Source organism: Schistocerca americana, chromosome 2 (genome assembly GCF_021461395.2).
Source record: "Schistocerca americana isolate TAMUIC-IGC-003095 chromosome 2, iqSchAmer2.1, whole genome shotgun sequence".
NCBI lineage: Eukaryota > Metazoa > Arthropoda > Insecta > Orthoptera > Acrididae > Schistocerca > Schistocerca americana.
In genome coordinates this window covers 656848004-656862891 of record NC_060120.1, presented here as the reverse complement: position 1 = coordinate 656862891, position 14888 = coordinate 656848004, and the positions used below count along the sequence as shown (strand labels likewise).

The 14888-nt window shown below is 40.5% G+C and overlaps 1 protein-coding gene across 2 annotated transcripts in view; it reads left to right on the top strand.

Annotated features, from left to right (window-relative positions):
* LOC124589845 (male-specific lethal 3 homolog) overlaps window positions 1–14888 on the top strand; it is a 108508-nt gene that overhangs the window by 41266 nt on the left and 52354 nt on the right. For both annotated transcript variants that reach the window (XM_047131605.1, XM_047131604.1), the window contains exon 5: window positions 14338–14504. In XM_047131605.1, the coding sequence (XP_046987561.1) occupies window positions 14338–14504 (167 nt within the window). The remainder of the gene's footprint in view (window positions 1–14337; window positions 14505–14888) is intronic.

The window sequence follows — 14888 nt, the reverse complement described above, 5'->3', positions numbered from 1 at the left end:
TAGTTTATCCATTATTTCAAGAAATGACTTTATTAACTGTGCTCTAATGACACCAACCACATAAAATAACTTTGTTGTTGCCCAAAAATGCAGTATTTAGCAGTGTGAGTAACACTACAATCATAATTAATTTTTGACCTTTGTTGTGGTAGGATTGTTTGACACTGAAGCTGTAATAGTTACAGTAACAGAAAGCTCGCTAAATCTGGAGATAAATTCTGCCGAACTTCTTACACAGGTGCAAACAGTGTTCAGAAAGGACAGATTAAAAAATGTAGGTGGTGGTGTGTTTGTGTCTTTTGGTAGTAGTTTATCTTGTAGTGAAGTTGAAATAGATAGTTCCTCCGAATTACTATGAGTAGAGGTTGGACTCAACAGCCGTACCAAAATAATAATTGGCCCCTTCTACCGATCCCCCGACTTAGATGATATAATAGCTGAACAGTTCAAAGAAAACTTTAATCTCATTACAAATAAGTACCCCACTCATAGAGTTACAATTGGTGGAGACTTCAATCTACACGTGATTTGTTGGCGAAAATACATGTTCAAAGCTGGTGGAAGAGAGAAAACATCTTCCAAAATTGTGCTAAATGCTTTCTCTGAGAATTACTTTGAACAATTAGTTCATGGGCCCACAGGAATTGTAAATAGTTGTAAAAATGTTCTTGTCCTCTTGGCCACAAATAATCCTGATCTAATAGAGCTTCATGACGGATACAGGGATTAGTGAAACAAGGTCATTGTAGTGTGGCTCAAAACCATATCTACCAAAACCACTAACAATAAACGCAAAATACAGGGCTATTACAAATGATTGAAGCGATTTCATTAATTCACTGTAGCTCCATTCATTGACATATGGTCACGACACACTACAGATACGTAGAAAAACTCATAAAGTTTTGTTCGGCTGAAGCTGCACTTCAGATTTCTGCCGCCAGAGCGCTCGAGAGCGCGGTGAGACAAAATGGCGACAGGAGCCGAGAAAGCGTATGTCGTGCTTGACATGCACTCACATCAGTCAGTCATAACAGTGCAACAACACTTCAGGACGAAGTTCAACAAAGATCCACCAACTGCTAACCCCATTAGGTGATGGTATGCGTAGTTTAAAGCTTCTGGATGCCTCTGTAAGGGGAAATCAACGGGTCGGCTTGCAGTGAGCGAAGAAATGGTTGAACGCGTGCGGGCAAGTTTCACGCGTAGCTCGCGGAAGTCGACGAATAAAGCAAGCAGGGAGCTAAACGTACCACAGCCAACGGTTTGGAAAATCTTACAGAAAAGGCTAAAGCAGAAGCCTTACCGCTTACAATTGCTACAAGCCCTGACACCCGATGACAAAGTCAAATGCTTTGAATTTTCGGCACGGTTGCAACAGCCCATGGAAGAGGATGCGTTCAGTGCAAAACTTGTTTTCAGTGATGAAGCAACATTTTTTCTTAATGGTAAAGTGAACAGACGCAATGTGCGAATCTGGGCGGTAGAGAATCCTCACGCATTTGTGCAGCAAATTCGCAATTCACCAAAAGTTAACGTGTTTTGTGCAGTCTCATGGTTTAAAGTTTACGGCCCCTTTTTCTTCTGCGAAAAAAACTTTACAGGACACGTGTATCTGGACATGCTGGAAAATTGGCTCATGCCACAACTGGAGACCGACAGCGCCGACTTCATCTTTCAACAGGATGGTGCTCCACCGCACTTCCATCATGATGTTCGGCATTTCTTAAACAGGAGATTGGAAAACCGATGGATCGGTCGTGGTGGAGATCAGGATCAGCAATTCATGTCATGGCCTCCACGCTCTCCCGACTTAACCACATGCAATTTCTTTCTGTGGGGTTATGTGAAAGATTCAGTGTTTAAACCTCCTCTACCAAGAAACGTGCCAGAACTGCGAGCTCGCATCAACGATGCTTTCGAACTCATTGATGGGGACATGCTGCGCCGAGTGTGGGAGGAACTTGATTATCGGCTTGATGTCTGCCGAATCACTAAAGGGGCACATATCGAACATTTGTGAATGCCTAAAAAACTTTTTGAGTTTTTGTATGTGTGTGCAAAGCATTGTGAAAATATCTCAAATAATAGTTATTGTAGAGCTGTGAAATCGCTTCAATCATTTGTAATAACCCTGTACATCTATTTAAAACTACAGTGTAAGTGTAGACCAGATATGGCTCAAATTCAAAGACAGCAATATCAACAGAAATAGATAGATTCATACTGCATAAGTTAATAAGAGACAGGACTGATCCACCAAGGTACACAAAACTCATCAGAACACTGTTGCAGAAGCAACGAAAAAAGCATGCCGAATTTAGAAGAATGCAAAATCCCCAAGACTTTCTTAAGTTTAATGGAAGCTCGAAATTCAGTGCGAATGTGAATGCGAGATGCTTTTAATAGTTTCCACAATGAAACGGTGTCTCAAAATATGGTAGAAAATGCAAATAGATTCTGGTAGTATGTAAAGTACACCAGTGGCAAAAAAACAGTCAATGCAGTCACTGTGCGATAGCGGTGGAAATATTACAGATGATGGTGCCACTAAAGCGGAGTTACTACATTCAGTTTTCCACAATTCCTTCACGAAAGAAGACAAAGTAAATATTTCAGAATTTGAAACTAGAACAGCTGTTAGCATGAGTGACATAAAAGTAGGTGATGCAAAACAATTCAAGTCACTTACGAAAGGCAAGTTTTCCGGTCCAGATGGTATACTTATCGGGTTCCTTTCAGAATATGCACACACAATAGTGCCTTTCTTAGCTATCATATACAACCACTCACTTGATGAAAGGTCTGTTCCTAAAGACTGGAAAGTAGCACAGGTCACACCAATAATTAAGAACGTAAATAGGAGTAACCCATTGAATTACAGACCCATACCACTGACCTCTCAGGAAGTCATTTCTGAAAGTATTTGTATGGAGTGTAGCCATGTATGGAAGTGAAACATGGACGATAACCAGTTTGGACAAGAAGAGAATAGAAGCTTTCGAAATGTGGTGCTACAGAAGAATGCTGAAGATAAGGTGGATAGATCACGTAACTAATGAGGAGGTATTGAATAGGATTGGGGAGAAGAGAAGTTTGTGGCACAACTTGACTAGAAGAAGGGATCGGTTGGTAGGACATGTTCTGAGGCATCAAGGGATCACCAATTTAGTACTGGAGGGCAGCGTGGAGGGTAAAAATCTTAGAGGGAGACCAAGAGATGAATACACTAAGCAGATTCAGAAGGATGTAGCTTGCAGTAGGTACTGGGAGATGAAGCAGCTTGCACAGGATTGAGTAGCATGGAGAGCTGCATCAAACCAGTCTCGGGACTGAAGGCAACAACAACAACAACAACAACAACAACCACCACTGACCTCAATTTGCAGTAGGATTTTGGAGCATATACTTTACTCGAACATTATGAATCACCTTGAAGAAAATGACTTATTGATACATAACTAACACTGATTCAGAAAACATCGTTCTTGTGCAACACTGCTAGCTCTTTATTCCCATGAAGTAATGAGTGCTGTCGACAAGGGATTTCAGACCGATTCCACATTCCTAGATTTCCAGAAGGCTTTTGACACTGTTCCTCACAAGCGACTGTTAATCATATTGTGTGCATATGGAGTATCGTCTCAGTTGTGTGACTGGATTCGCAGTTTCCTCTCGGAGAGGTCACAGTTCGTAGTGAGACGGTAAAACATCGAGTAGAACAGAAGTGATATCTGGATTCTGCAAGGTAGTGTCATGGGCCCTCTGCTGTTCCTGATTTACATAAATGATCTAGGTGATAATCTGAGCAGCCCCTTTAGATCGTTTGCAGATGACACTGTAATTTACTGTCTAGTACAATCATCAGACCATCAAGTCCAGTTACAAAATGATCTAGAGAAAATTTCTGTATGGTGCGAAAAGTGTCAATTGGCACTAAACAAAGAAAAGTTTGATGTCATCCAAATGAGCACTAAAAGAAATCTGATAAATTTTGGGTATACGATTAATCACACAAATCTAAGGGCTGTCAATTCGACTAAATACGTAGGAATTAAAATTATAAATTGGAAAGACCACATGGATAATATTGTGGGGAAGGCGAAACAAGGACTGCACTTTGTTGGCAGAACGCCTAGAAGATGCGACAAACCCACTAATGAGACAGCCTACAATACACTTGTTCGTCCTCTGCTGGAATATTGCTGCATGCTATGGGATCCTTACCAAGTAGGATTGTCGGAGGACATTGAAAAAATGCAAAGAAGGGCAGCCCGTTTTGTGTTATTGCGCAATAGGGGTGAGAGTATCACTGATATGATACGCGAATTGAGGTGGCAGTCACTGAAACAAATGCAGTTTTCTTTGCGGCGAGATCTAGTTATGAAATTTAAGTCACAAACTTTCTCTTCCGAATGTGAAAATATTTTGTTGACACCCACATACGTAGGGAGAAATGATCATAATAATAAAATAAGAGAAATTGGAGCTCGAACGGAAAGATGTAGGTGTTTCTTTTTCCCACGCACCATTAGTGTGTGGAATGGTAGAGTAGTATGAAAATGGTTCGATGAACCTTCTGCCAGGCACTTAAGTGTGAATTGCGTAGTAACCATGTAGATGTAGACATAGAGGAAAAGAAATTCCTGATAATATGAAGTTCTCGCACAGTAACAGTGAAACTTGGTGCACCACCACCACCACCACCACCACCACCAGCTCTTAAGTGATAATGTTCTTTCACAAGCAATTTACACATCTCATTTGCATGTGCGTCAAGTTTGGAATTCAAGGCATCATCAGAACAAACAGTCCTGGGAAGTCACATTTTCAGAAGTCTGTGATAATACTTAATTCTTCTGGAACAATACCGTTTTCAGCAGGAACTGATATACCAAATGTAGCTTTTGTGAAACAATCTAGCAGTCTGTTGTTTTACAGAATTCCAGACACTAACAAACATTCGCAGAGTGTGTGGAATGCAGTCTCGTGTCCTCCTCCTCAAGGAATGAGATTCATTTCTGCTCAACTATTACTTCATATTTGACTTCAACAGAGAGCATTATGTCCATGTTCAAATGCTGCAGAAAGATACACAATGTTTACATTTCTCTGACAAACAGGCTTCAGGCACCATCTGTCCCTGATAGCAATCCTGAAACAGATGTTGTCACTTGTCCTATTTGAAAGGAAGAGGGTGGAATTACACTGGAGTTCCAATCTACTCCAGTGTTAGCACACCTAATTAGGCTCATTAAGGATATCTCAGCCACAGAGGGGAAGAAACCCAGTATCCACTTGGTGTGCCTACTGGGAGTCATTCCAGAAGTCGAAAGGGTGCTTCAGGACACCATGAAGGGCACAGGGTGCAGCCAACTGCAGGTTGCGGCTAATGTCCATACCAATGATGAGTCTTCTTCTAGAACAGAAGAGATTCTCTGCATTTGGTCAGCTATTTGAAGTGGCAAAGACTGCCAGACATGCACAGGAGCTGAAGGCAAAGCTCACCATCTGTAGCATCACCAAGGGGTGATTGATGGTCCTCAGTTACAGAACCGAGTGGAGGATCTAAGTCAGAGGCTGACGGTTCTGCAACCATGTGGGGTGCAAATTCCTTTACTTGCACAATAGGGTGACGGGTTATTCGGTTCCATTGAATTGGTCAGGTACTTTAATTCAACAGCAGATAGTTATACAGGTAATGGGGAATTGTGGTGTTGACTGGGCAGTTTGTTAGAGGGTCCTGGAAAAGTACAGAAATGGCTTCTGTCTCGAAGGGTGTAGAGAAAACACAGGACAAGGGTAGACACAGCAGCAATTGGTATTTTAGTTGTAAATTGTTGTAGCTGTTTTGGGAAAGAACCAAGACTCGAAGTGCTAAGAGAGAGCACTGAAGTTGAAATTGTTGTTGGTACTAAAAGCTGTCTGTCAGAGATAAGTTCAGGCAAAAAACTTCATAAAGGACATAAATGTTCGGAAAAAATAGATTAAATACGTTTTGTAGTAGCATGTTTGTTGTTGTTTGCAGTAGTTTGTCTTGTAGTGAAACTGAAGTGGGTAGTGTGAATTAGTTTGGATAGAGGTTATACTTGACAGTTGGATTAAGTTAGTGACTCAGATGATAAACTTGCTGAGCAGTTCAAAGAAAACGTGAACCTCATTTCAAGTAGGTACTTACTTTATGTAATTAGAGGTGGTGTTGACTTAAACTACCCTCAATATGTGGGTGAAAATACATGTTTTAAGATGATAGTAGGCACAAAACGCCATCCGAAATTGTACTGAATGCTGTCTCAGAAAATTATTTTGAACAGCTGCTTCAGGAACCCATTCTAAGCATAATTGGTTGGGCGGAAACATATTTGATCTCTTAGCAACAAATAATCCAAAGCAAATAGAGCATCACAGCAGATATTACAATTAGTGACTGCAAGGTTGTTGATGAGAGAATGAAAGCGTAACATCCAAATCCATCGCCGGTAAACAAAAAAATATCGCTGTTTACAAAAAGCAGGTAAAAATGCACTTGAAGTCTTCCTGAGAGGCAGTCTTCACTTCTTCCAATCTGGCTGTTGAAGTGTAATCAGAGGTGGTTTAAATTCAAAGAAGTACTATTATCAATGGCAGTTCAGATATTCACATCTAATAAATTAATGAATTGGAGCTGATCCTCCTCCCCCTATTACACAAAATTGGTTAGAAAACTGTAGCAGAAACAACAAAAAGCATGCCAATTTTAAATGAACACAAAATGCCAGAGATAGGCAATGTTTTACTGGCACTTGAAAGTTGGTGTTGACTTCAATGAGAGATGCTTCCAAAAGTAGATGTCCCACTGGAAAGAGGCCCCACAAACATATATTTGCTAAAATTATGCTTAAAGGCTTTGCATAAAAATCAGGAAAGGAAATGAAATGATCATGTCATACCTTATCCATGGGGAAATAAAGGTCAATCATGAAATGAAATGTGCTCGAACTGACTGCCTTCGCCTTGTAAACACAATTGAACATGATGCTGCAGATTCTCAAATGTTGCTCCCAGAACCTCTGGTGTATTGCCTGAATTTCGTGGGTAATGTTGTCTCGTAAATCTTCCAAGTTGTGTGGATTGTTGCTGTAGACCTTGCCTTTTAGGCCTCCTTGGAGGAAAAAGTCAGGTGGTGTTAAATCAAGTGACCTTGGGGGCCACTGTCCTTTCGAAACCACTCTGCCAGAGAAAAATGATTAGACCTCAGCCATGGTCACTCGAGACATGTGGCGCCATCCTGTTGGTCCCAGCTGAGGGTAAGTTTGTCCATCAGATTTACAAACTCCCGAAACATTTAAACGTAAACGGCACTTGTCACAGTAAATTCGCAAAAATTGGTCCGATGATGCGATGCAGTGCTATGATATTGCACAGAACATGCCAATCTTTTGTGAAGGCAGGGGTTGCTTGACCAGTGCATGTGGAATTTCATTACACGACAAACATGTATTCTGAGAGTCTACACAGCCAGGGTGGTGGAACCATGCCTCATCACTGAACCACATATTGCAATATTTCTGGCCTCTGAGTAATAAACTGCTGAAACCAGTTGCAAGATGTAATGTGCTTGCCTTTGTAATTGACATTCAGTTCCTGAACAACTGTCAACATGTATCAATACATGTTGGCTTTCTTCGCTGCTCTGTGACGTGCTCCATTACATCCACATTCCTGAGACAAAAATCACTGACTTATCAGGCTGAAGGTGAAATAGATGTGTGAATGGCATATAGTACACCAGTCAGTCCCCTTCTCATTTATTAGTTGCCATAAAAGGGCACATAATGTGCCGTGCTACTGTATGTAATATTTCAAACAATGGAAACTCCAGGTAGGAATATCAGTAATGTAGGAAAAGACAGATGTTTACTGACCATACAGAAGATATATCAAGTTGCAGACAGGCACAGTTAAGACTTTATAACCACAGCCTTCATCCGTAAATGTTTATCAACCAACTAATGAAACCCTGCGTAGAGCAGATCCCTCTTACCACAACTCCTTCAGCCCTTCTTGTTACTGTAAAATTGTAATTCAAATAGCGTGCGATGGAATCTATGGTCATGAGCAACAGAAGTTGAAACATTGAAACAGCATCATCAAGCTAATGCAGAAAAACAGAGTATTTCGTTAGCTGTCATTCTTTGCTATGTCTTGGTCTTCCCTGATCTTGGCCTGTTCTAATAAGAAGCAATTCTTGTTCGGCCCTATAACTGCGGACGATTTGTAAGTAGGAATTTCAAATATTATATATACTGACAAAAAGAAATTTATCTTGTCAGTTAGTGAACTTAAAATACTGTGACAGAAGACATTCGTATCTGTAACATAAGAGTTTTTGAAAGTGCTTAGAGGTCACACAACCACATAGTGTCACAACTGCCTCAAAGAAAGAGCCTTCAGTGTGATAATCTTGTGATAATGTGTTAAAGAACTACATTTGGAGGCAGCACACATTTGATCTGTTGTTATGCAGAGCAGTCAGTGTCAGTTTGCAGTTACCTAAAATTTGCAATTGTTAGGCCTTTTACTTTGACAGTGGCATAATTCTTAGTAGCTTGATGTTTTTGCATCATTATTCAGCATGTAAAATTGCTATAGTTTTTTAATTTGAGATACTCATATGCATATTCTGTAATTGACAAAGAAAGAGTTTGACTCTTTCCTTTTCCACCAACAGCTTCTTGGTCAATAATGAACATAAATTTTCACAAAATCCATTTCAGCTGCATATTTTTAAATAGTTGTAGTAGGGATATGGTCAAAGATATGATCAGTCAAATACGAGCAATTCATGAGCACAAATTACTTTGAACTGTTTGTACAGGCATTGATCTTTGACTTCCTGTGTTACTAAATGACATCAGCTCTATTTTATGGGGATTCAAGCCTTCACATTATGCAAAACTACTACTATTTTTAGTATCTAGAAATATTTTGTCATCTTTGTGCTGTCAGCAGTGGATGCTTTCATTCGGGTTATATGCCCTAGATCGTTAGGTTCTGTAGGGCTTTCTTTACCTTATTGAGCTTGCCATAGTTAGTAACACCAACTCCTACAGACTTCGCTGAAATGGAGTGGTTTGCACACCTTGGTGCTGCAGGTAGCTGTACCAAAGGTGCAACCACTGTGAAGCAAAATCTGTGGAGGGAACAGACGAACTTGTGATTCTTGAAGAGGGACAGCAAATTCTTCAGTAGTTGAAGGGGCAACTATCTAGATAACAGACATGGCGTTGTAACATTTAGATAACAGGGCTTGGGTTTGATGGTACTGTTAAAAGCTGAGAGCCAGGAGAAACTAAAGTGGGTTTCCAGGGGCCGGAGTAGAATGTTAGATCTCTTTAAGTGGTAGGCAGGGTAGAGAATTTAAGAATGGAAATTGGTAGGTTGAAGTTGCATGTAGTTGGAGCTAATGAAGTGTAATGGCAGGAAGAACAGGACTTCTGTTCAGGTGAGTACAGGCTTGTAAATACAAAATCAAATAGAGGTAATGCAGGAGTAGGTCGAATAATAGGGAGGAAATTTGAATGAGAGTAAACTGCTGTAAATAACACAGTGAAGACATTATAGTAGTCAAGGTAAACATGACGCTCATGTCCATTGTAGTAATTACGACTACATGGCTGCTAGCTCTACAATTGATAAGATTGAAACAATCTCTCAAGAAACACAAGACGTAACTGAGGTAGCTATGGGAGACAAAAAATTTATGATCGTCCACTGCAATTGGATAGTAAAAAAGGAAGAAAGGGAAGATGATTTTGAGAACACGGGGTGGGGGAGGGAATGAAAGGAGAAGTAGCCTGCCAGAATTTTGTGCAGAGCATAATTTAATCATTGCGAACACTGTGATAATCGTGAAAGAAGTTTGTACACATGGAAGAGACCTGCAAATACCAGAAGGAAAATATAAAAGGTAATGGTAAGACCGACTTCAGAAGCAGGTTTTAAACAGCAAAATATATCCTAGAGCAGATACAGATTCTGTCCATAATTTGTTTATAAAATGTTGATCAAAACTTGATGAATTGCAGAGAGTAGGATATTAAGTGTGAATAAATTGAAAGAACCAAAAGATGTCTAGTTTCAGAGGGAGACTCGGGCAATGATTGACTGGAAAAAGGAAAAAGAACAAGATAACAAAGGAGTAGCCTTGAGAGATGAAACAGTGCAGGTGCTGGAGGCTCAAATAAAGAAAGACAAGTCTCATCAGAAATCCTTGGATAGCAAGGGAGATGTTGAATTTAATTGGTGAAAAGATAAAATTTAAAAATGCAGCAAATGAGGCAGACAAGGGGAATAGACATAAAAAAACATGAGATTGACAAAGTGGGAAATAACTGAGCTGATATGGCTGTGGGAGAAATTAAATGCAGGAGAAGCATTCATGACGAGGGGAAAGGATTAATGCCAACTGTAGTAAAATTAGAGAGCTTTGGAACAGAGAAAAGCAGCTCCATGAATATGAGAAGTCAGATGGCAGACCAGTATTGAGAATGGAAAGTTGAAAGCTGGAAGCAACACTGGTATATAATACAAGGGAAACAAACAAACTTGAAGACAATATCAGAGAAGCAGAAGAGGTAACTGAAGAGGATATTGGAGAAAATATATTGTGGAAAGAATTTGAGAGAACTGAAAGGTCAAAGCTGAAAAATGGCCCTGGAGTAGGAAACATTCCCTGAGAACTGCTTCTGTCTTTGGAAGGGCGAACAATGTAAAAACTATTTCACCTGGTATGCAAGATGATATACTTGTTACATACCCATGAACTTAAAGAAGAATTTAATGATTCCATAAAAGGCTGGTGCTGACAGGTGTTGATATTACCAGAGTATCAGTTCAGCAAGTCGTGCACGGAAAAACTGACATGAATTATTTACAGAATAAAAGAAAAACTGATAGATGCTGCTCTTGGGAAGTTCAGTTTGGGTTCTGGAAAAATGTTGGAACATGCAAACCAGTACTGATATTTAAGGCTTATCTTTGAAAGTTGACTGTGGATTTAGGGAGGGCTTTTGACAATGTTGACTGGAATACTCTTTGAAATTCTGAAGGTAGGTAGAAATAAAATACAGAGAATAAAAGGTAATCCACAGCTAGTGCAGAAACCAAACAGGTTGTAAGAGTTGAAGGACATGGAAGGAAAGCAATAGTTTGAAAGGCAGTGAGAGTTGTAGTGAACCATCTATATTATTCATTGTGTACCTTGAGCAAGCAGTAGATGAAACCAAGGAGAAGTTTAAAATAGGATGTTCAAAAGAAGAAATAAAAATTTTTTGAGCTTTCTCATCTCTGACAATTAAAACGTCATCAACAAGATATTTGGCAGGGCAATTTAGTAGAACGGATAATGTCTTGGAAAGAGGTTATAAGGTGAAGGAAAAAAGGTAGAGCAATGGTAATAGAATGCAGTTGAATGAAATTGGGTGATGCTGAGGATATTATGTAAGGAAATGGAACTTGATAGAAGTAGACGAATTTCACTATTTTAGGCAGCAACATAAATGATGTCTGAAATAGAGGACATAATATGTAAACTGGCAATTGCAAGGAATGCAGTTCTGAAGAAGAGAAATTTAATCTCCACTAAAATTGTTAATAAGTATTTCCTCTACATTTTTATGGAGTGTAGCCTCGTACAAAAATGAAAGGCGGATGATAAGCAGCTTGAACTAGAAGTTTTGAAATGTGGTACTACAGACAAATGCTGAAGGTGAAATAACTGAAGAGGAAGTAGCTAATTGAATTTGGGAAAAATTAATTGTAAACATGACTAAAGGGGAGATCCTGAGGCACAAAGGAATAGTCAGTTTAGTAAATGGAGGTGGGGGGATGAAAGTTGAACAGGAAGACTAAGACTGGGAACACAGTAACCAATACAGCGTGGCCACCTGTGGCAGACGCGTTTGCAGTGATGACTCCCTTGCCCAGAATGCTGAAGGCCTCACAAAGGCCTTTGCAGACAGGCGATACCCCCCCACCCCCCACCCTGGAATGACTGAACCATGTCCTTCGTCAGGGCTTTATCTATCATCATGCCCTGAAATGAGGGACATCCTACCCAAAATACTTCCATTCCTTCCCAGAGTGGTGTTTCGCCACTCACCCAACCTCCATAACATCCTAGTCCATCCCTATGCCACTTACACCCCCAGTCCCCTACCACATGGATCATACTTTGTGGAAGACCCAGTGCAAGACCTGCCCTATCCATCCACCCAGCACCTCCTACTCCAGTCCCGTCACTGGCTTATCCTACCTGACCAGTGGCCAGACCACCTGTGAAAGCAGCCATGTTTATATACCAGCTCTACTGCAACCACTTCACAGCATTTTACATTGCTATGATAACCAGCCAGCTGTCATCCAGAATGAATGGCAACGTCAAACTGGGCCAAAAACTAGGTGGCACAACATACAGCAAAGCACAAGAGAGATTTCGATGGCTGCTTAACTGATGCCATCTGGATCCTTACCCTTAACCCCCCCCCTCCACACACACACACACACACACACACACACACACACACACACACACCACTGCGCCCCAGACAGAGAGTGAGTGTGTACACTTTCCCATTACCCCTACCCAATATGTGTCAGCTAGTTGTGTGCTGCCATTTCACGCCCTAATCTGTAAAATTGTGTGCTCAACCGTCTGCAACCTGCCCGCTCTACCTGCACCCCCAGCTTGCCCACGGTCAGCTCCCCACTCTCCCACGAGCCACTAGATGCTTCCTCCCAGTCCCTTCCCTGCCTACTGCCTCTCTCCATCTCCCGTCCCACCTCAACTCACCCCATCCCACGTATGTTTGTCCTGCTGCTTGATAAAGGAATTACATTCTGAAAGCTAGCAAAGCAAAGCTCTGTATTTCTTGTTTTTGTATCTGTCGACAACGTAGCGTTTCTGCCTTTCTTTGTGTCATCTCTCCATTCCGAAATAATTAGTTAATAATATAGAATAACCTAGAGAGCTGCATCAAACTAGTCTTTGGACTGAAAGCAGCAGCGTGATGTGTGACCTCACATGCACGCTCATCTGTGGTAAGAAGACCAGGGTGTGTACAGCCCAAGACAACCGGGAAAAACCCGGGAATTTTTCATTGTTTTAGTTTTCAGTTACATTTTTGTAATTTGGACTGGTAAGAATTGATACTGTAACAAGGAATTTTACTTTAGCCCGCTACTGCAAAATAATACTGCAGCAATAAAACATAAATGAGGGACAGAAAACCAAAATAAACTTTGGTTGCAAAGGAAATGCGCCATTTCCAACAACAAAACGGAGTGCACACACAAGCGTCTGCCAACTTGCAACAAGCAGCCAGACGCTAGCCGGAAAACTTCTTCCGGTGAGCCCAAGCTGACAGATTCGTGCATGCTCAAAAGTAGTGTAAGTTGCAGTGGCGAGGGCGGTAGTTTCAACATGACCCGTGTTTTGCTGTTGCTTGATGTCAGGTTGGGTCTTACTTGTTTATGAATCTGCACATACGGATGTGCACTTTCAGCCGAATTATGCATTTTAGTCTGGTTTATGAAATTCCAATGCTCTTGGAGTACCCTCTGACGTTCTTTTTCGTTTATGACATAATGTAACATCTCTTAATGCTAACATGTGGGCTTCTTACGTCATCATAGCTGTGCACGCACAGTAACCATTTTCTGAGGCTCTCTGACAACTGCTGAAACAAATTCTAACAGGTCGCAGGAAAATATTGCGAATGGTGGTTGAAAAGGGGGGGAGGGGAAGGCGGGGCATTCATTTTCTAAAGTGCTGGGAAGTTCTATGCTGGTGTATAAAACCTTACTCATTCAAAGGATTGACAAGGTTTATGGTTCCAAGAGAAAGTTTTCACTTAACACGGAAAAAGTGTATTTTTACCTGGGAAAAAGTGTATTTTTAACCGGGACATTCGGGAATTTTTCTTCCTTGTCCACGTATAAACCCTGAAGACACAAACATGGTTCATGATTTTGATGAACCACTCTCACAAGTTACAGCAGCTCTGTGTTGTATTTGTAGGTCATTAATCAATAACTTAAGCTATTATTTGAGAAGAGTCATTTACCTATGACCTGTATATTACAGCTATGTATATATGCTGAGATTTACTGATTGAGAATATTTATATAGGTCTCTCATTACTTGTGATGTGTTTCACTATGCTGTAGGTTATCTGAGGCTGTTGGTTCTGGAAGAAACACTGATATATTTGAAATCTGCATCACGTCTTGTCTACATGTTTCTGTATAGTTGTAAAATATTTTTCAGTTGCAAATCAAGTGCAAATTTTATTTCAGCTTGTGATATTGCCAGCAAAGCCAAATGTTGTGACAATTCTGGAATCTTACGTCAGAGAATATGCCATTAATCAGATCTGTGGTACTCCAGATAACTTACGCCGAAAGTACAGGCGGCGTCACAATCACCAGAATGGACCACTTGATATAGAACGAATAAACAGAAGGTATGATTTTGTCCATATTATACACTCCTGTTATATTCTATTGTATGTAAATGAAATGCGCAGTTCTAAGTGTCTTCCCAGTGAGACCAGTGGAATGTAATTATTACAGTATAGTGTTAAACACGAGAAATAAATGTGTAAAAGTGTGCCCACAAGAATTGGAAAATTTTAATGAACAGAACAACAGTTGTGGAGAGCGCCCTTGATGAACTCATGTGGAACAGATTTCCTTTAGTAAGATTTATATGTAGAGAGATCATAGAAATGGCTATCTTTTTGCCAGGTAGTCATTGTTGCTAGACAGCTTCTTTGAATTTTGAAATAGAAAAGTGTTGCAGTCTGTGAGCAGTTTTTGTCACTTCAGGTGGTGTCTCAATGAAAACT